This window comes from Aulonocara sp. 'chitande type north' Nkhata Bay, linkage group LG11, assembly GCF_057382095.1.
Source record: "Aulonocara sp. 'chitande type north' Nkhata Bay isolate Kocher_YH1m ecotype deep benthic linkage group LG11, A_spYH_male_GT1.1, whole genome shotgun sequence".
Lineage (NCBI taxonomy): Eukaryota > Metazoa > Chordata > Actinopteri > Cichliformes > Cichlidae > Aulonocara > Aulonocara sp. 'chitande type north' Nkhata Bay.
This window is the reverse complement of record NC_141354.1, coordinates 24,999,338-25,021,413: the sequence shown is the minus strand read 5'-3', so window position 1 is coordinate 25,021,413 and position 22,076 is coordinate 24,999,338. Positions and strand designations below refer to the sequence as shown.

Here is a 22,076-nt window from a genome sequence, read left to right as displayed (position 1 = left end):
AAAAAATCCAATTCTGCCCCGCCATCCACATCCGTCAACTTTCCCTTTTCTCCTCTGTTGTCCTTCATGACTCCCAACTGGTTCTTTATCACCATTTGTGTCGCTCACTCCCCGTCTTTCTCCGCCTCTCCCTCCAATCCCTCTTTCCTTGAGTCTAAGCTTTGAGCGCTCTCTCCTGAGCCTTTCCTTCCCATATATCACTTCATCTCATCCCTCTGTGTCTCCCTGATATTCCTCTTTAGGCCTCTGTCACTCTCTCCCTTGCTCCCCCCTGTGTCTATGTAAGCAAGAGGAGGTTGTTAAACATTTTTCTTCCCTCTTAATTGTTTTGACTGGGCCGATTGGCATCCCGATTAGGCCCATTGATTTCCTGGCGCTAAGTGCATTGATTTTTAAATTTCTTATTGATCCCCGCTCTAAATCTCCTGCACGCTTACTCACACAGTCTCACCGTTCGCAGGGGCAGAGATGGAGGAAAGGATTGAGACAAGAAGGAAGGTAGAGGAGAGAGGGAAGAGGGAAAGGGGGAGAGACTGGTGTTAGGTAAATACACTGACCGGTGACAGCGTAGTGAATTAACAGAGTGAGAGACAAAGAGCAGGAGGTGAGGAGGCGAAACCAGAGTTATGAGCTTTAAGGGGAAGTCGAGTTAAATAAAACACACACGTACACACACAATACGGGTGTATACATGCAGTGTAGAAACAAAAGGCGCAAGAAAACACGGATAGCTCTGCAATCAAACTATTTTTAAAGCATTAAAGCATTTCTACACAGCGTAATGGGGATTTTAAATCAATTTATCTTTAGCACCTCCTGCCAAAAATCTATGAAATGTAAAGGGAATCAATAATTCTGTAATTATAACAAGCGTCAGGAACGACTGGCAGTAACGACTGCCAGCCTGGTAGCCGCCTGGATGGAACATGTTCATCTGTGAAGAATGAGTCACTTTATGGGTGAACAAAGGTTTATGAGGGATAGACAGATATTGGAAATGTCAGAGATGGAATGGAGTGTTTTGTCTTTGCCTTGCTATTTCACACGGTCTGCAGAGCCTACTGGAGACGTGTGTGTGTTATTTCTGGCTTATGACTGTGTTAGGTTTTAGAGGCCCGCTGGACTCCGAATCTTACATGCCCACTGGTGTTTCTCTGAAGGTGGTGGACCTAATTGGCTGTATCCGAGTCTCTGTGTGCGTGCGTGTGTCTGCGCTCACACGCACGCTTGAATGTGTGTGCGTGTGCGAGGGCTCGATGTGAAGTAAACGATGAATTCTTCCGGCGCATGCTCGATAACATGTATGTGTTTGTATATTTGTGTGTGTCTGCGCGCGCGTGTGTGTGTTTGACCTTTTCTTGGCTTAAGTGTTGAAGCTCAAATTCAGACATTCAGTTGATAGCATTTTCTTTTTATAGCCTCTGTACTTGACCAAATTGTGCTAACCTTTTCTAAAGTCATTTGCTGCTTTTCTGTCTCAGCGTGCAGTTGAGTGCCTTGCACAGCACACAATATATGGACCATATGTAGCATTACTGCGTTGCAATTACAATTTACTCTGCGTTGATCCACTTAAGATAAGTGCTTTCAAAAGGCAAGCAAACTATTGTCAGCAACAGTGGGAGAAAAACTTCAATATCACGACTGTTGTCAAGATGATGTAATGCCGCTCCGCAGTGGCATTAAACGCAGGATGTTTTAAAGAGTGCGCTTTAATAGCTGCGTTGTTATGATGGTAAAGGCGGCAGTGACAGTTTTGATTAACCATTCTGTGTTTACATTTTCTGTCTGCAGTTTGCATCTGCAGAAAATGTAAAATAACAGATTTCAGGGTTGAGAGGAGTGAGTGCTGGCTAAACAATGGGAGATAAAGTGTTTAAAATGCATACCCTGGGCTGAACCGCTGTTTGCTTTGTAGTTATGGGGCCTATGTTTGCCCTGATGATAGGGATAGGGATGGCCTGACAGCACACATGGTCTCTCTCTCTCTCTCTCTCTCTCTCTCTCTCTCTCTCTCTCTCTCTCTCTCTCTCTCTCTCTCTCTCACACACACACACACACACACACACACACACACACACACACACACACACAGAGGCTATTTTAAAAATATTCGGATACATTAATATGTGGCTTTCCTTGTTTTAGATTACGCATGTATAAACACACGCGGAGGCGCCCGTGGACAATAAGACTCAAAGCGCCTGATGGTCACCGCTACTGACTTCTCTTTTAGATGAGAAGTAGGAACCTGCAGACTCAGCACACAAAACCACATCAAACACACACAATGTGTCCCTCTCAGCACACATACACATATATGATCAGGGCAGATTCTCGCATAAGGTGTTGCACTCACACACGCACACACAAGCGCTGACGCTGTCCTTGCACACACACCTCTCACACAATCAGCCAGACGGACCGACACCACTTCGTCCAACACACACTCAAAACATAACCTTGACCCGTCGTACTCCCAGCCTGCAGTCTCATACATACTTCATCCGTTCACTGGGGGATGACACACACGCACATACACACACGACTTTTCTGCACACACTAATCACACGGGGCCTGAAAAATGCAAACTCATACCAGAGGTTTGTGGAAAAAGACAACAGCTCCAACTTTATACCTGATGGAGTTTTTGAATTGATAGGACTTTAAATATTTCTTCTTGGTAAACAGTGAAACGTGGCAGAAAGTCTCAAACTCAAAGCTACTCAGCTCATAAGGAAATAAAACTGAGGATGGGATTGTTTCATTTTTTTTCTCGGAGACTGATAAAATTATTAATCGATTATCTAAATTGGTGCCAATTAATTTTCTGCCCACTGACTAACTGATTGATCAAGCGGTCGTCGCAGCTCCGCTAATGAATTTCAGATTTATCTCTCACAAATTGGGACTCTGGCTCCTCGTGTTCATCCAAATGCGTCTATAAAATTAGAGCAGATACAGGCCTACTCAGTGATGAATTTCACTGTCAAAGACAAATTCGAAATAAATCTCTCACTGTGGACTTCGAGCGTGTGTCGCACTCTGATAATTTCCACAATATCCTCTGCAGCCCCCAGGGGCAGATTTTTTTTCCTGTTATTTCTCTCTCCATCCTCTCCTGTTTGTTTCTATCCCTGTAAAATGCTGGTTGCTTTACTGAAATACTGCAGTGCTTTATCTGCCCTCTTTTTCCTCCCTTTAGTCCACTCTCCCTCCTTTTTTTTTTTCTTTTTTCCTCCCTTCTCTAACCTCCCCATCCCGCAACCCAGCCCTTTAGTTGTTGTTGAAGATGGTGGGGGGTGGAGAGGGTAAGTGTAAGGGTGGGGTAATGGGTGAGGCAGATAGGGGAGGGGGTGGGAGCAGAAGCAGCCGAGACCCAATGACGTGGGTGCGACATGTAACCGTGGCGCAGGAGAGGAAATCAATACATGAAAGGATGAGGAGCACTGGGGTGGATTACCGTCTGGGGCCCTGGCTACTGGAGGGATGCAGGGAGATGGAGGGGGTGTAGATGAGGCCTGGGGGGTTGGATTGTGTGTGTGTGTGTCTGTGTGTGGAGAAGAAGGAGGGGTGGAGAGGGCGAGAGGCCAGATTGTCCAGTCCCCTCTCTCCTGTATCCCCTCCCCTGACCAAGCACTGCTTGAATCTTGACCCATCCCATCAACCCTCCCTTGGCTTCTAAACACCGCTCAGTGCCGGTAGGCTGCCAAAGATGGACCTTCAGCTCTCCACACACGCTCATACACACATGCAGGTGCAGTGGACTCTATAATGTGGAGTGAATACATTGCAGCCACTGTGTGTTAACTCTGCCGATAACCCTACACTATCTGTGTGGGGCATAATCGGCTGATATTACCAGTGTAAATTAAAGAGCCCCAGCGAGGCTGTGTGTGTGTGTGCGCGCACGCGTGTGTGTGTGTGTGTATACGTTTATGTGCCTGTGTGCATGTAAGTTTTCAGCAGGGGGCTTCCACAGCCCTGCCACAAACCCAGATAATAAATATCTATTATAAATATCATTATTATTGGGCCAATCTCCACCAATAACTGAGCCTCTGTGAAAGATGGCATGAGGGACCGAGCTGGATATTGGCAATATATCAGCATTGATTATTGAGAGTGCTGACAGAGAGAGGGAGGCAAAGTTAATAAAAACTAATAAAAAAGACAAGGAATACAGAAAGAACACGGGCTTTAGCTGGATCAGCTGCTTGTTCGCTCGAGGAAAGCGAGAACGGAAGGCGGAGGGCTGGAGATTGTGGTGTACAGTCATCGTTTGTGTGAGGCTGTGTGTATTTTCTGCTTCAACATACGTGTATCTGTGTACGTGAGCGTGCGTGTGAAGTTTTACCATTCTCATTTGGGAATTTTTTTCGTGTGTGTGACTTTGACTTGTGCACACACACAGCTCACTACTTCTTCTTCTTCCACACCTGTATGTGTGTATCTTCTTGGATTGATTGAATCTTGGTTGGATGTGAACTCTACAGTTAGGATCCAAAGCCTGCACCACATCTTGCCTTCCCACACACTGGCACTTACCAAGATCCACAAACAGTACCTGCCCACCCACTCGCCAACACACGCACTGACAAAGACACCAAGAAAACAAACCTCATAAAAGCCCATGCATCATATCCATATTATCTTGACAAATCTATACATCATGTCAGAGCATGGCATTATGTGAATATTACATTTTGCCATCTGTTATTGATGTGTGTGTGCACGGAGAGGATATGAGAGGAGTGTGTTGACGCCTCGCGCTGCCCGGATGAGCCGGGACAAGGCGACAGTGAGAGAGAGAGAGAGCGTTGTCCATTCTAATAGGGCCTTGTTAGGCCGCTGACAGAGCCAGTAACGCCACCGTTGGCCTCCTATTGATTCCCAACCGACGCAGTTATTGATGAGTGAGAATTTAATTCGACCAGCTCGTTTGTCAACATGACATCACCATTTAACTACGACCGTGACATGGCCGCAAACACCCTCAGATGAGCCGGGGTCACACACGCGGAGCGGCGCGTGAGGACAAACACACACACATCCCGCCTGATCAGTACGAATCGTTTCACCGAGGAAAAGGGTTTGGAGTTTTTTTTGTGGTTAGAACTTTTCTTCTGCTTCATCATTTATAATAAAAACTAAAAAAAATCATGTTCAATATTCAAACTCTGTTTCTAGCCAGTCAAATCAATCATTCAAAATGAAGAACAGGCAATTACCAAGAGTGCAATAAACAATATGACTAATGAATGGTCCGTGTTGTGACTAATGTGTAGCCTAAGGATACTTTGGCTTTTTCTGATTGGACACATTTTTCATGCCACATCCTGACCTACAGCACATGACACAGAAAACATTTTGTGGAGAGAAATTGAACAAATTGCTTTCTATGAATAAATCTGCTTGTGACTACTGTAGGTGGGGAAAACTACATAAGCCAGAGTATCAGCTGCAAACAAACTGATTTGTGTTAAAGAAAAAACGCTGAAAGCAAAAAGAACTTCAAATAGTATATTTTTTATTTTCTTCATTTGATCTCTTAGTTTGATATTTTATCTTTTTATTGGAGATGTTGTCTAACTGAATCCAATAATATGTAATAAGTTTTGAAAAGAGTGATTCAGGAGTTGTTTTTAAATATTTCACTCATTAAATAATTGTGGGGAGTAGCTGTGATGAACGGAGAAGTGTGTTTACCTATTAACAGTGTGTTTTCTCCATTAGCAGTAGCTTATAAATTTATTTGACGACATATATCAATATTGTGGCATCATAACGAGTTCATATATGTATATGATTTTTAGCAAATGTAATAAATTCTAAAAGTACAGCGCAGACATTATGTAATGCAGAAAAACCTGCAAATCCAGTGCAGGACACTGCAAGCAGAAGTCTCATTTATTTTGTAATTTAAAGGGAAGAAAAACTTTCTGGAAGATGTGAAGCACACAAATTACAAAAGATACACATTTATACTTTTTTTGGTTATTAAAAAGAATCATTCGGCAGTTAAATCTCAATCTCTAAACTTTATTTTTAGTTCCTGCTTTCCAGTATTACATCCATTACAGTATTTGTTATTTGTCCCTGAAAAAAATAGAAGCAAAGCAAGAGAGAGCGAGAGAGACAATTTTGGAAGAGCATTTTTCAATACAGCAGGGCAAAGATACAGCCCAGAAAACAATGGAACCAGCTATATATCTCTGTATGGATTGGGAGGCTTGATAGGGAGGGAGGTGGACAATCAGGACCATGGGCCTTCAATGAAAGCGGTCCAGCAGGGGTTATTGGCTGGAGCAGCCCCTCAGGGGAGCTCGCTCTCCCTATCTGTTTCTCTCTCTTTGGGGTTGTGGGTCTCACCACATCCCTTGGGGACTGAAACTGTAGAGCCCACCTCGCTGCGGGGGCCCTATAGGCACCAAGCAAGAAACACACGGAGGGGGCGGTTTGCAGAATTCAGGTGGTCAGTCCCAGACACATGGCCAGGTAGCGAAGCCTCTGTATTCTGTGCTTATTTTACCTGTCAAACAGTTTGCACCTGTGCAGACATGATGAGGGAAAATAACTTTAATAGAGGGAAAAATCGAAATTCTGCACATGCCTGAATTTGTGTGAAAGACGGTCAGTGAGAGGACATGAGAGTTTGTTTCTTTCCTTTAAAGTTTCAGCGTCTGCTGCAGAATAAGGAGATCGGCTCATCTGAATACCTGAAATCCACGCAGGTGTTTTGACGGTGGTGTGTTTTTATGTGTGACTGCCTCATTGATAGTTTTCTGTGTCTTTGTGGCCGCGTCAGGAGGAAGAAAAAGAAGAGTTTGGTAAGAAGAGCGCATGGAGGACAAATGGATGGATGCTGTATGTGTTAGCACCCCTCCTCCTCCCTCCTCACCCCCTCATCCACCTCACCCCTCCAACACCATCTTATTTTCCCCTCCTTCAATCTCACACACCCTCCCTCCATCCCTCTCTTCCACAGACGCGCACAACCACACTACATTCTACAAGAAATAATTGCTTTTGTCTGGAAGGAGTGCGGGGAGGAGGGAAAGGGGGCGCGCATGGCTCCCTTTGTGGAGAGAAGGGGGTCTTTGAAGGACAACTAGTCACTTCGCCCTTCCCTCCTTCTTTCCTCCTCTCTCTTCTTGCTGCCTCACCTCCCATCTCCTCCTTCCCTCTTATTACCCTGCCACCTTACTCCTCTTTCTCAGTTTTCCACTTTTCTACTTCTCCCCTTCCTCCTTTCCTTACTCCCCGTGTCTCCCGTTCTTCTCTCTCTTCCCTCTCCTCCTCTCCCTCAGTGGATCTGCGGATGTCATCTGTCATATGTGAAGCAGAGGGAGAAGGACAATAAAACCAGGTTGTCTACTACAGAGGATGACACATTTTTCATAATTAGGAATATGCCAGTTTTAGTGTGCGGCTCACATTTCTTGGCAATATGGCTGTCTGCTGATGACTGAGTAAATGACAAGTCTGGTGATGATGGGAAAGTAATTTATTGCACGTGCAGTTTCCATTAAAACGGGCCTAATCGCCCACAGCATTAAGTGAGCAGGCATAAACAGTCCTGCGGGATGAGGCTCTCAGGCCCAACAGGAGCAAGAGCTCGCTCATTCCTATCGATTTGCCCGTATTGACTGCAATGTTTAACGTATAGATTTTTCTATTTAAAAATCCATATCGACAATAATCTGGCGTGTAAGCGTGCGGTGTTGACTGATGTTGGCCTGTAATTGACAGCATGTAACATGTCGGGAGCCCGGGAGTGGGAGAGGGCAGAAGGGAGGCCGGCATGCGTGGAAGAAGGGCTTCTGGTGATCACCTTTGTAATGGAGGAGCTCGTCCCCTGACACCTGGGCTCTCTTGTTCTTTATTTTTATTGTTGCTCTTGTTGTTGTCATTTGTATCCTGCCTGCAAACTCAAATGCAAGCACTTATGCATGCACATGCTGCTCCTATCTCACTGAGTTTATAGCCTGCACTGTGTTTTCAGTCTGCTTGATATTTTCTCATGCCTGGAACAGCAGTGGTCGCTCTTGTCTTTCTGTCTATCTGAATAATGATAGACCCTACTCCGCTCGGGAGGGCTTATTAAACGCAGCAGTGATGAGATGACTTAATTGCGTGCATGCTGGGTATCCTGGCAGGTATTAGCACTAAGCACCTATAGGCATCCATGGATTCTCTTCATCCCTACCCAAGGAGGCCAGCAGTAATGCACTGATCACCATTGGCATCATTATAGCCGGTATTATTAAGAGGGGGGAAAAAATCCAGAAATCAATACAGGATACCTTTTGCAGCGGTAGTGAAAACGAGGGAGATGGGGTGGTTGGTGGGGGTGGCGGTGGTGGGTGGGAGGCAGGAGGGAGGGATTGAGGGATGGAGGGAGGTGCGGGGGTGGGGTGGTGGTGATGTGTGAGTAGTAGCGGGTCCTCTCTCGCCTCAATGTTGCGGCCAGCCTAGTGGCAGATCGCTACAATCCTGGAGGGAGCCGGGTCGAATGAGCTGTTGGGGTTCCCAAATAATATCGGGGACAAACAGACAGACAAAAACAGACACACAGACGGATGGACGGAGATAGGCAAGTGTTCCGATAAAACGCGACACCATAATTCGGATTTCAGTAGATACGCTTTCTTATTTCCGTTTGGGTTTTTTTTTCGGTTTTTAGTCTGATTTTTTTTGTTATTTATTTACCCGCTGTATTTATTTATTTGTTTATCTATCGATTGATTGCGTTTTAATTACTGCCTTGTGACAGAGAGCGAGGGAGGAGGAGCGTCAGGGCCAAGCGCGCGCGCGCGTTGTGTTTGTGTGTATACGTGTGTGTGCGCGTGTGTGTTTGTGTCCGTTCAGCCTTTTTTTGTCCCACTTGTTTATTTGGAAGCCTTTAATGAAGCTGTTTTAATTTAAAGAAGAAGAAAAAAACGCGCGAGCCGCCGCTTTTTGCCCACGCGGATGAATGTCTTACATGTAGCCTTCATGCAAAGGGAAGAAGAGAAGGAGCGCGTGCAGCTAGAGACCAAATACAGTATAGACCAAACCAAATAGTGCAGAAATCCAAATAAGACTTTCTAACTCTGCTGGCCTTGTTTTTTCACTGTCGAGCGCGTTGTTATGCGTCCTTGTTGTGCTGTTTTAAACTGCAAAGCGAATACCAAAGCCAAGCCCGGCCGGTGATGCTACAGGAATAGGCTAGCGACTGTTCTCATGCCTCCTCACACCTACAGGAAACGTTAACTGGTGAGGAGCGAGAGAGGAGTGTGAGGGGATAAAATAAGCTCCCGGGCCTCTATGTTTACTCAAGGAAAACGATATAGCGGAGCAAAGGTAACAGAGAGACGCAGGTGCATCGACGACAGACAGGTGACACGCAGACTTGTGTGTTTTTATTATTATTATCAAAGCTTACTTACAATAGGCCTGCAATTGTAACACAACTTTTCCTGTAGCCTGTAGAAGTGAGCTCTGATCTCCGTTCTGTCCGTCTGTGTGTTGGTCTGGACTGTAAGATAACTGCTTCACTCAAGGGACCATCCTACATAAATATATATAAATATCTAAATATAAATACTATGTTCTATGCACATTTACACCAAAACAAAAGCCGAGCACCAGTCTACAGATGTAAATAAAGTGCGCAGCTGGGGCTACATGTGTACACACCTAACGGCGAATGTTCTGAGCTCTCCATACCAAATATTGTCCAAAAGCTGTCTGCCAGAGAAACGGACGAAAGTGCAGGAGCTTCAGAGGACGACAGAGCTTGTTACAGTACATCTGACAGATTATTTGCATCAAAACAAGAAGCCGGAGGAAGATCATGTTTGTTCCTTTGCCGGTGCCGTTCGTGTTTCAGAGAGCTACCCCTGACCTCAACGCCTGGCGTCTCAAATCCCCTCTGGCTCTCCGCTCCAACTCCGGTAAGACATTTTTTCTCTTCTCCCTGCTACACCTCCTCCATGTCGGCCAAGCCGCGGAGACCCGCCCCGCCTGCCTCGCTCGGTGCCGATGCACTTGCAGCGGGCAGAGCTGGCGGCGCACACACCCACTTGCACACGCACACACACACACACACACCTCGAGCTCCTTCTGAGGGCTTGAACACAGTCCTCCGCACTTGCGGGGCGGCTGTTAAAAATCAGAGAAGCTGTCCCGGGCGCTTTGCTTTGTCCAGACTGATTGAAAATGAATTGCGTAAAATGTCCAGTTTCTTTTCGCTTTCCGTTCTGTGAAACGATGCGCCACTGCTCCACCCGTGTGTTGCTTAATTTCCACGACGCCCGTGTGTTCCTATTTCCGAGTAGGCTATTTTTTCTCTCCCCGTCTCCGTCACCGTCCTTCCCCTCTTCTCCACTGCCTGCGCCTGAGCCTCAGCCTCCGACTCTCCCCAACTAGACTCTCGGCAGGCAGGGAATATTCATGCCAACTTATCGATCCTGCGGAGATCGATTCCTGGGCCGGTGGAAGCAGAGAGAGGGGGAGATAGAAGGAGAGAGTAGGTGCACGGAGGAGTAACAACATACGAGAGGAGGCAATGGAAACGCTGTTTTCCACTCGTTTTTATTCCAAAGCCAACTGTTTAGTGTTTGTGGTTTATTCATATAGACTAAATAACTTGTTAGTGGGTCGACTTTGAGCTCGAAGAACCTTACTGATTCTCCTGACTCAGATTTTGCTCAGACTTCCATCCAGCTTAGCTGGCAATGATCGCATCTTTGTAAACACCACTAGAAATGGACTTGGAGTGATTGCATCTCTCTGTCCCATTGCTTGGGCTGCTCCACGGTTGAGAGCAGACTAGCAGAGGGAGTGTGGAGTCAGGGAAAGGGGGTGGGGGTGGGGGGGGACGCCGTCTGCTTTCATCTGCGCTGAAGTGGAAGAAAAGGATGCATGGTGGGAGCAGCCAGTCCGGCTTCAGTGTGTTGCTGTGAGAAACCTCTTGCTCAGTCTAGCATCCACTGTTTCTAAGACATGCAACAGCTACTTAGCTCTTTACTGGCTTAACATCTTTGCTTGCCCTGCAGTCCTGCGAGGATTGTATTGTTTTGGGAAGTGATGCAAAAGGAGGAAAATTAGGTGAAACATTAGTCATTAACTATTGCATACACACAGACAAACTTGTGTGAAAAGCTGGGTTAAATGTGTCTCATGTGCACCTTGGCCAGTGGGTGAGCTCTTACAGGCCCAGTCCCCTGCGCTCCCCTCATTTCCAGATCAGTTCAAGCCCATTTGATTTGCCAGGCTTCACCCTTTACTCCACATACTCAGTCAACGGTGCACAGTGTGTGACAGTGAAGGGATAGGTGATAGAGGGGGAGAGAAAAAGAGCGTAGAGGGATGAAAGGGACCTGTTACCTGCCATATCTCTAGAGAGATACATAGAGAAGAGAGGGGAGAGCGGTTGGATGGTGGAAGTGGCAAAGGAGAGAGGGACTGGGGAGGAGGAGTTTTTTCGGTCTCCGCACGTTGAAAAATGGCGAATGTCACAACGAGATAAAAAAAAAAATGTGGAAAGAGAGCGAGAGAGAAGTGGGTGAAAGTACGAACAGATGACAAAGTGAAAAACGAGGAGGGAGAGGAAAACCCAGTTTGAGCTCGAGAGGTGAGAGTAAACCGAGGATGAGCCATTATGTTGCAGTGTCCCAGGCCAGGGCCGGCATCTGAATAAGCAGGCAATCTGATGGGATGTGTACACAGGCTGCTGAATTCCTTAGATGGCAGGATAACGTGATTCACAGTCCTCTGCTGATTTTATTCCAGGTTGATAACATAGCGCGAGGTGCTGTCCTTTCTGAACTCAGAGGGTTTGTTGCCAGGGGAGCGCTGGGTCACTTCAGCATCTGAGGTCTAAAGCAGGAGTTGCTTCTTCACCGTATATCAGCAAACAACAGGAATGATTTAATCTGAAAGTATTAAAGATGTCTTGATGCATGCTCAATCATCCAGGTAAGGAAATCCCAAAAAGTTGATTCTGTTTACTCATCCAAGTGATGAGAGTGACGAAATGCCTCTCACACTGAAAACGCCACATCCACATGTACAGAATCAACTTTTTGGGATATTAAAGATGCTAGGATTGAGTGGACACGCCCACAGAAGTGTGCTTTCACTTAGCCAACAAAGAGCCTTTAATACTGTTACACACACACACACACAGACGCACACAATGCTTTCTGGGTAGTTGTAGGGCTCTTGACTCAAGCTCTCAGTTAACTTGTCTCTTTGACTGGTGGCAGCTCCTTGACTCCTTTGCGTTAGAGCCTTTTGTGGGGTCAAAGGTCACAGCGGGAGTGTTTGACTCAGCCCCACCTGACCCTTTTTAGCCCCCTGTGTTTTGATTCTCTTTCATGTTACAACAGGCCTCGAGCACTCATGCACAACCCCTGTGGGGGCTCACACACGCACACACAGACACACAGAGACACACACTCACTGTCATGAAACAGACAGACCATCATATACACTACCATAAAACAAGCACGTTAGGCTGTTTGCACCTGGACAGCAAGCTGCTGTAACTGATCCAGGTTTTGTTCTATTTTTAATGGCATTGTGTCTGTCGAGGTACAGGTCATGGCCACTGCTGTGTGAACTCTTTGTGTGTATACGTGTGTATGTGTAGTAAAGTGGTTTGTGAAGCCATCAGCATTAACTGGTATATGAAAGTTTAATGGGACATAGAGGAGAAACCGCAGGTTTCCCACACAGTGCAGGGCTTGGTATGATATGATATAATATGATATGATGGGACATCAAGAAGACTGGAGACTGCCTTTCTCTCTCTCACACACACACACACACACCTGGATTCAGTTCATCTCAGCTATGCACCTTCTGTCACACACCATTAGCCACCATCTTCTACCATATACTCTCTAACTCTCTCTTTCACACACACACAAACACACACATGTGCACTTACAGTACGATCACACACGCTCCTCCGGTTTTAGCAGCTCGTGAGCTGTTTTAGTTCTGCCTCTGCATTTCAGACTGAGTAACATTTAACTATACACTTATTGATATTTGTTTTCCTCATAACATTTCCTGCCCGTGTACTGTAGGGCCGGTCTGATGTTATTATTTCCTTCAGTGTATTCCAATAAAATGTTCAGTCTTAATCCATTAATCAACATGTCCACAGCTCTGTGTCTGCGCTCGCTGCCAACTTTTAAGACATTTCTACATGTGTACAACGTCGCGCTGGCACGTCCTCGACTGCATGATGTAAGACCGTGCATGTGCTTACCCATTTGCTCTGTGTGTGACAGAGCGAGTGTGTGTGTGCAAGAGCATGAGCACACGTGCAAACTAGTGTGTGTAGATATAGATCGGTTTGTGGAGGGGAGCGTGCAAGTCGCAGTGTTAACATGATTGCAAATGACAAAATGTCAACCTGGGTTTGTTAGCAACATAATGGGGAATCAATAGACACGAGAAAGATGTCAATACTACATGCTTTATTGCATTAAGCTACCTCTCTCCTTCTCTGTAGCCCTCTCTCTCCTCTTCTTTTCCCTTTACCTCCCACTCTCTGCTCTCTGTCACAATACAATTCTCTCTCCTCTGCTCTCCTCTCCCCCTGGTAGTAGAATTAGATTGCAGTATATGAGCCAGCCACAGGGTTCTGAATGCTGCAGGCTGATGGCAAAATGCTCCAGGAGCTAATGGGCTGTTGGGCTCATCTATTTACGTATATTAAGCTCACATAGACGACCACAACAAAATCTGACAATGTGACGAGGCCCAAAGGAGGAGCAGCAGTGACGTCTTCTGTTTAACTGATGCATTTACGTAATGAGACAAACATACGAGTTATTGTAGGACACTTTTAAAATCATACACTCTGTAACTGTGTGCTATGGGTGACCTTTAAAATATATAGCACTGGGAATTAAGGCTTTTTCATGGTTTTGGATTAATCCAAGCAAATCCAGTCTATAAAGATTATTAGCAGGGTGCTGCTGTGTTATTCATGTTACAGTGGGGTTTAATAATTCCTTTTAATCCTATTAACTGTTTACCTTTTTATTGGATTTGCTCAGGTGTGCATATGCGCCAGTAGGTTGTATTTATACAAAGCGTGTGTGTGTGTGTGTGTGTGTGTGTGTGTGTGTGTGTGTGTGTGTGTGTGTGTGTGTGTGTGTGTGCGCGCGCGCGCGCGCACTGATGTGTTTATATTACTTGAGACTAATGTAGTATTAATGCTGATGAGGTCCCTCAGCTCATTAGCAGCAGGGAGTGGTATTGAGTTTCTCCCAGGGAACAGGAGCGACCGGGACATACACACATCCGCTGTACATTCTTAACAACCATTAGTGTATTGATAACCATTATCATGCACACATATATATACACACACACCCACATTCACCAAACAATGACCTTTAAAGACATTGCTTTTAAATATGCATACTCCAGCACACAGGAGGACACACCACAAAAATCATGCAAACATATTCATCTGAACAGCACTTAGAGGCCATCCATTATTCTCCAATGTGTTCACAGAGACACGGACTCACACTCAGTCAAATGATTTTGTGCAATTGGTCACCGTGTCCGCTGAAATACAGCCTAGCATTAGTCCTAACCAGGGGCTGGGTGAGCACGCCACTTAATCAGACCTGGAGGCCTTAATAACAGAGAGAACACACACAGAGAAGGATAGATGGAGTGTGTGTGTGTGTGTGTGTGTGTGTGTGTGTGTGTGTGTGTGTGTGTGTGTGTGTGTGTGTGTGTGTGTGCGCGTGAGAGAGAAAGCAGCTAATCAACACATCAGCGGGAATAAATACAAACCAGCTGATTCCATCCTAGATATTGATTTACACTTCCTTCTGTGTTTTCTAGTTGCCTCTCCTTATCACTCCTCCAATAGCACACAGGCAATGTACATACTGAGGACTCAGCCATACTTGACCTCTACATGGGGGACATCCTCCTCTGAGTATGTGTGGATGCTCAGTCAGTGGTGGCCTGGCTGTGATCAGCGTCGGAGTGGTCATCGCCACAAGCCGCCAATCAAACTAGGCAGTCAAAACGCGCCTCTGAACGTCTGCTGTCTATACACTTGATTACCTGATCTGGCAAGATTTTTCAAAGTGATTTATTCAGACATCAGAGTAAAATCTCTCTACATTCCCCTGCTTGCTGGGACACGAGTATGCTGTTTCTTTGTGGCGATGCGCGGGTTCCGTCTGGATACTTTATTTGCTGAGATGACATCGGTCTCATTTCTAAACCAACAATGCGTTTTTTACTGGCCGCTGTCTTTTTTGTTGTTCATTGCCGCCGGCTGTCACCTCTGCCACCCTGCTCATGTGCCAGTACATTTAGATAATAAAAAGACCAATAAAACCCAGAGGTTTGATTGGGTGTCTCCCCTTAGCCCAGCAGAGCTGACGACTAAATCAGGGGTCCTTCTCTCCATTTCATTTAGCTGATAAGATTTATGGTAATGAAGGGTTCCTATTAACCTCTGGGGTTCCACTGCTGTCCTTCAGACTGAGGGTGGATGGAGAGTGCTTACCGATCAGGATAAGGCTGCGAACATATCTGCTATAAGCAATGTCACATCATTGCAAAAGCATCCTCTGGAGTGTGCATGCACACACACACACACACACACACGCACACTCATGCATACACATACTCTTCAAGAGCACCTCAGCCCTTTAAGAGAGCTGAATGCATGTTTAATCTCTTTTCTGTCTTTATTACTTCTGAGCATTTTTGCTTTTCTTTATCCTCCCCACCATTCTGCTCTCCATCCTTTTCCCTGCAGGAGATTCTGTTCTGAAATTAATCTGTTGTACTCCCAACACCTCTTGTCCCTTTTAGCCCCCTGTGCAACATCTCTCTTTTAGAACTGCACAGTCATGTTTTTTTATTGTTTGCTGAAAATACTCCAGAATTACAAACAATTGTAACTAAGGATTTTAAATTTTACATTAGATATACGGGCGGGGGGGGGGGGATCTTAAACATCGTCTGGGTGTTGGTCATCTGTGACAGTTACTTTATTTTCTGTGGAAAGCAACAAACGAAAATACTTTCTTACACATACTGATAGCAGTTCGTCAGGGTGAAACCCTACACACGTTTTAAGGGGGATGTTTCTCTGGAACACCCAACTGAACGAAAGTAAAATAAAATAAAACCACATTAAATGCACCCTCACAGGAAGTGGTTGCTTCTCTCTTCTACTACTCATTCTCTTTTCTCCATTGCCAGTTTCAACCTGCAGAGAACCTACCACTTGCACAGTTAGGGAAGGGGTCATCTAAACACAAGTAGGTAACTAAAATATGAGTAAATATAAGCTTAAAGATGAATTTGTATCCTGTTGACATGCACCATTAATATGGCTACCTATAATACATGTATACACTGCACATATATATATTTAAAATATGCCAAAGAGAAAAGAAAAAAACAGTATATCGTTCTCCCCTATCTCTCCTGCTCTCCAGTCAGGACCTTATCATGTAAACCTATCTTCGCTACAACCGGTTAGCAGGTGATTCTGAACCACAGAAGAAAACGTCATCAAAACACCAACCGCACTCTGATTGATAGACCAGCTTATACCAAAAATAAATACTTCAGCATGTGATTGGCTGTCAAACACCAAAGGTATAACCTACCTTGCACATAGGGTTGCCAACTCCCTGAAAAATAAATAAGGGACACCTCGTGGCCAGGGCCGGGCAACCCAGTTGTCTTCACCCTTCCCAGTGTGGTAGCTCTTTTTTTTGTGTGTGAAATTATTTTTTTAACCATTTGACTTGAATTTGATTTAAGCAGATGCATATTCTTTGTGATATGACCATATGGGAAACAAATGATCATTTAGCCATTTATTTTTAGCTCAAAATGACAACATTAACACAGTAAAACAGGTCTCTTTCTTAAACAGAAGCCTGTCATGCTTAACTTTTGAGAATAAAAGTAAATCTTTCTTTAAAAGAACTCTGCCCTGCTTAACTTAAAATTATATAAATTAATAGAAAGCAATACAACAAAAATATTCTTGTAACAGTGCACATATAGTGCATTTAGTACAATTGGCTTCAGTTGAGGTATTATTTCAGCTTTTCTAATGCTAATCAGCTGCTCCTGTTTGTAAACCCGCTTGTTCCCATGATTACGCATCATAACTCATCATCATTATTAATCTATGTATTACTTTTATGTATTAGTCATCTATTTGTAATCATCTATCCTTGCAGTTGTTTATTACACAAAATAAATTATATTATCACACTTCTGGCCACATAGCGCTGATATTCACTGCACATGCCCATATTAACCTTAACCAGAGGGTTTAAAAAATAAACCAGTGTTTACATACCATATCTGCTTCTGCCGTGGCCTGGTGGACAAAAAAAATGGTTAAGGGTTCCCCGAGCTTTCACGCCCCTCATGTTCTTCATGTGCCCACCACTAGAAGCATGCCTATGGAAAAAGTGCGCCGGCACACAGTGCAGTGCGCTTTATAGGTGTTATCGTGCATGTTCCCAGCCCAGTGGTTTCCTTTTCCCATTCCTCCCTGTATTTATTCTTATTGTATTCTAATTTTTGCGTCATAACTTTTGCACTGTCCACTTCCTGCTGTGACAAAACAAATTTCCCACGTGTGGGACTAATAAAGGTTATCTTATCTTATCTTATCTTATCTTATCTTATCTTATCTTATCTTATCTTTCGCAGCCTTTTTTTCTTTCTCTGGGCGAACAAACATTGCTGCTCTAATGCTGGGCTTACACTGTGCGATTTTTGGCCCATTTTGAGACGATTTATGAGTCGTGCGACCGATTTGGTGATCGGCCCGATTTTGGCCTTCATCGTGCGTCGTGTAGTATACGTGGGGTAACGAGAAGCGATTAACACCTCGAGCAGCTCCCGATCATCAATCGCTCGTGAGCCGCTCACACTGCTCACGCGCAAACAGGTAAACGTCGGTGAAAAAGACGGTGCAGCTCGGCTGTGCGGCGTATGATCTGGACACAAGCGATGGAGGCACAACTTGTAGAACTTTGGAAAGCTCATCCGAGCCTTTTCGATGTGGCCTCACAAAATGATCACGACCACAACAACCGTGAAAATAGTTGGATTTACACTGCTGCTCATTCACAGCTGCCTGATCAATGTTTTTCATTAGCAATTTAGCAAAGTTGATGGTGGTGTGCGTGTCTGTGTGAGTGAAAGACAGGGAGAGCGAGCGACAGATTTTCTGTTATAACCTTCATGTTATGGAGGCACAGTGTGAGCACTCAGGTCGCATCAGAGCATCGGGTGGTATAGTGTGAGACCCTGCATCGTGACCTACCAACTTCTAACCCCTGCGAGTCAATCGTGCAGTTTGAGCAGGAGCTGAATAACGTGACTGAAAAAATCGCACAGTGTCTGCCCAGCTTTAGGTGTACTGTCGTCCGAGACTTGCACCGCAGTGTCGGCGTTTGTTTCCCTGTTGGCCATGCTTCTTGTTGTGGTCATCTGTTGTCTTCCGGTATTTTCTCCGTAAGCGACCTTTCCTCGACCAATGAGATGAGCGGTAATCTGAATTGTCATACTCGAATTGTCATAAGTGTGCTGTCAGCTCATTGGTCACAAAGCAGGAGAGGGGCTGGGAATTGTGTTTTCAAACAAAGCGTTAATTCCATTAAAAGTTATAGACTACTTTTGATTCTCACTGTATTACGGGACAAAGTGCGTCCCTTATTAGCTCAATACGGGACGTGTACTTTTGTTTCTAAATACGGGACGATTCCGTTTTTTAAGGGACGGTTGGCAACCCTACTTGCACATCATCCTGTTCTCTCTGTGAGCTTTAGCAGGCTTGGAGGGGAAATCAACAGGTATGGAGAAAAATGTACCGTAAACCCACACAGAGACCTAATTTTGATTAATATTGGGCTTGACCAACAACTAATTGCTATTTATCAAAAGGAAAGGCACACTTTAGTTAAGCTAGCCAACTGTAGTGTTAACTAATTCAAATTTTAGTAAAGCTAACTAGCATGAACGCTAGCATGGTTTGGGTTATATTACTAGAGCGATGTAAATAAGACCATAGTTACTGCAAACTAATATCATCATTAAAAAATGTGTGTATTAATTCTTTAGCATGTAAATTCTGGTTGTATTTATTTTCAAACAGTTAAAGTTAAGATCAGGTGGAGTTTAGGTTGCGCTAACTAGTGTGGTTTGAGTTTAATATTAGGCTAGTTTAAGCTAGTTTATTTGATATAATTCGATCTGAGAATATTTAAAACTGTTGAATTTATATTAATATGCTTTAAATGTTTGCTAATAACTTATAGCACTGCGCTACACATTAATATTCTCCATTCAATTAACACATTTAGCACATTATTATCTGCCTGCCTATTAAAATTGATCAAAAACCTACCTTTTAACATCTACAAACTGTTTTTGATTCAAATGGAGGGACAGGTGTATTTAAAAAAATAATCACACCTTGAAGCCCTAGTTTAACTCGCTTTATGAATAATATTTCTGTGATTTAGGTTCTTTAAGAGAATTATTTTCCTGTCTAAATGAGGAAATTTCATTTTGAACGACCTCCAGTGTGTGTCACTAATTTCTACCTGCATCCACCGACAATATCAACTGGCTGTCGTTAAATGTTAGAAAGCAAAAAGGAAGGTAGGAGTGACAGAGGGAGGGCGCAACCCCTCCCTCATCTGTACAAGGGCTGCACCCCTCTGTCCCTTTGTCTGCTTGTAAAGGGGACAAGGGAGGAGGTGCAGAGCAGGGGGCGCAGGAGTGACTAAGTGACCTCTCGCTCCCCTTTCTTTTGACGCTTCCATGTTCTGTCCATTTTGTCGTGCACGTCCCTCTCCCTCCCTCCTCTTTCATCCTCTTTCGTTCCCCCTTTTTTCAGCCTGGTTAAGTCGCCATGGCTGTTGGCTTCATATGTCCTATTCTCTCCTTTTTTATACCCCCCTCTGTCTGTCTCCCTTCCCCTCCTCTCTGTCTCTCTCCCTCTCTGTTCTCACATCTTCGGCAACAGCAGCCTGGTTGCCAAAGTGTCTGTAGGACACATTAAGGCCCATAAAAGCCTAGTCTGCGGTCACACTCTTAACCACCAGTCAGAGGTAGTGTACAAAAGTGACTTTAAATGAGTCTGTGATTACCCTGGAACATGGAGAGATACTGAAGTGGCCAAGAGAGTGCGAGACAAGGACGGAGCGTCTGAAAGGGGTAGAGAAAGCACAGCTTGAGGGTGTTTCTTGACTCTCTTAAAGAGAATTGAACAGAAATGAATATTTGTTTCTCTCTTAGCTAAGAACCAAAAAGACTACCTGAGTGGAACAAGCGATGACAAGTTGTAGTGGTAACCCAAATTTACTGGCCCCCCTCCTTCCCACACCTTTTACCACAAACTGCACGTCCCTCCCCTCCTCAACACCCCACTTCCTAATTGGCCACATGCTGCCATGAGTGACAAGTGTAATCATCAGTCAAATTATGATGGGGGGGTGTAGGAGGAAGACAGGAACAGCAGAAGGTGGCGGTGGAGGGGATTGAAAGGGCGCGCTTTGATCAGAGATAGAGAGGGGGTGAGTGGGCAAACAGACAGAGCTACATGGAAACCTGCTGTCCACACACCTGCTGCTTCATAGATGGGCAACATTAGCAGCCTCAGACCTCGATGGATTATTAAAAAAGGGGAAAAAAATCACAAGACAAGCAGTTCCTTAACCAAACAACGAAAATGCTGTTGAGCTTGAACTTGAATCTTTCTTGTATCTCCATTGCTTTAATTACAGTCGCAATACAGAATAGGGCAATAAAATCACCGGGTGTGGTAACGGCACGCTCTTTGATTTTCGCTTGGACACGTCAGGCCAGGTCCGTGTTATATTTGGACATAATTTGTTACTGAGAGCAGATGTTAGCTTTCCAGCCAGCTAACAAGGTTTACAGTAATTAGGAGTGCTGATGAAGCGCTTTGATTCCCTGGCTGTGGCGGCCATCTCATTAGCGGCTAGCTAGCTAGTGCTGCAGCAGGCGCTCCAGTCACATCCTATTAGGCGGCTCAATGTACACTCTGAATTAAGACCAGGAGATTAAGTGGAGATGAAAACTGTTGGCGTATACAGACACACACTATTCAGACTGTTTTTTTAAAGACCAGAAAAGCCCATATATATATATATATATATATATATATATATATATATATATATATATATATATATATATAATATATATATAATATATAATATATATATATATTATATATATATATATATATAATATATATATAATATATATATATAATATATATAATATATATATATATATATATATATATATATATATATATATATATATATATATATATATATATATATATATATATAATATATATATATATTATATATATATATATATATATAATATATGTATGTACTCACTGCTATAATAATGAGCTTGTTATAGGAGATTCCTACTCAGGCACTAACCCTCCCCCCTCTTAAAAAGACCCCAAATTTTTCAAAATCTGCTAATGCTTGTGCCGATATTTTAGTGAGAGAAATTTGGTTTTAACAAAATAACCTTGTGTGTGACTGCTTTTTCAGATGAAAGGACACATGCCACAGAGAAGAGATAAAAGGTATCACAGATTTTAAGACACAGGAGTGTGTGTGTGTGTGTGTGTGTGTGTGTGTGTGTGTGTGTGTGTGTGTGTGTGTGTGTGTGTGTGTGTGTGTGTGCGATTGCATCCAGGCAGTGAACTATTTCCCCCGTGTTTCTTACAAATGAAAGGACAAAATGCTTCCTTGAAAATACTCCAACACAGTTTTTCCCCCTTTCTCTTCGACTCCTCGCCATTCATCAATACTCGCTCCTCTCCTCTCCTCTTCTCCTCTCTCTCTGTCTCTCGTCGTCTTTTGTGTGATGGAGTGATTATTGAGGACGTGGCTCCTGTGTTTAACACTGGTTGATGAAGTCTGCCTTTGTCTGTCTGCTCTAACCTGTCGCAACCGGGACACTGCTTATAGCAAAATCAATACACAGAGTAG

General features: G+C 44.2%; 1 protein-coding gene across 11 annotated transcripts in view; it reads left to right on the top strand.

The window, feature by feature from the left end:
• Positions 1–22,076, top strand: part of pou2f2b (POU class 2 homeobox 2b) — an 82,642-nt gene that overhangs the window by 17,052 nt on the left and 43,514 nt on the right. The window contains exons 1-2 of one of the 11 annotated variants that reach the window (XM_086311325.1): positions 18,691–18,878; positions 21,633–21,667. The exons of 9 other annotated variants lie outside the window; for them this stretch is intronic. Coding sequence is in view for 1 of the 2 variants with exons in the window: in XM_086311321.1 (XP_086167447.1) it covers positions 9,839–9,938 (100 nt within the window). In the remaining variant the exon portion in view is untranslated. Of the gene's footprint in view, positions 1–8,433; positions 9,939–18,690; positions 18,879–21,632; positions 21,668–22,076 lie in introns of those variants that run through there. One more of the 11 variants, XM_086311321.1, reaches the window with a different exon arrangement.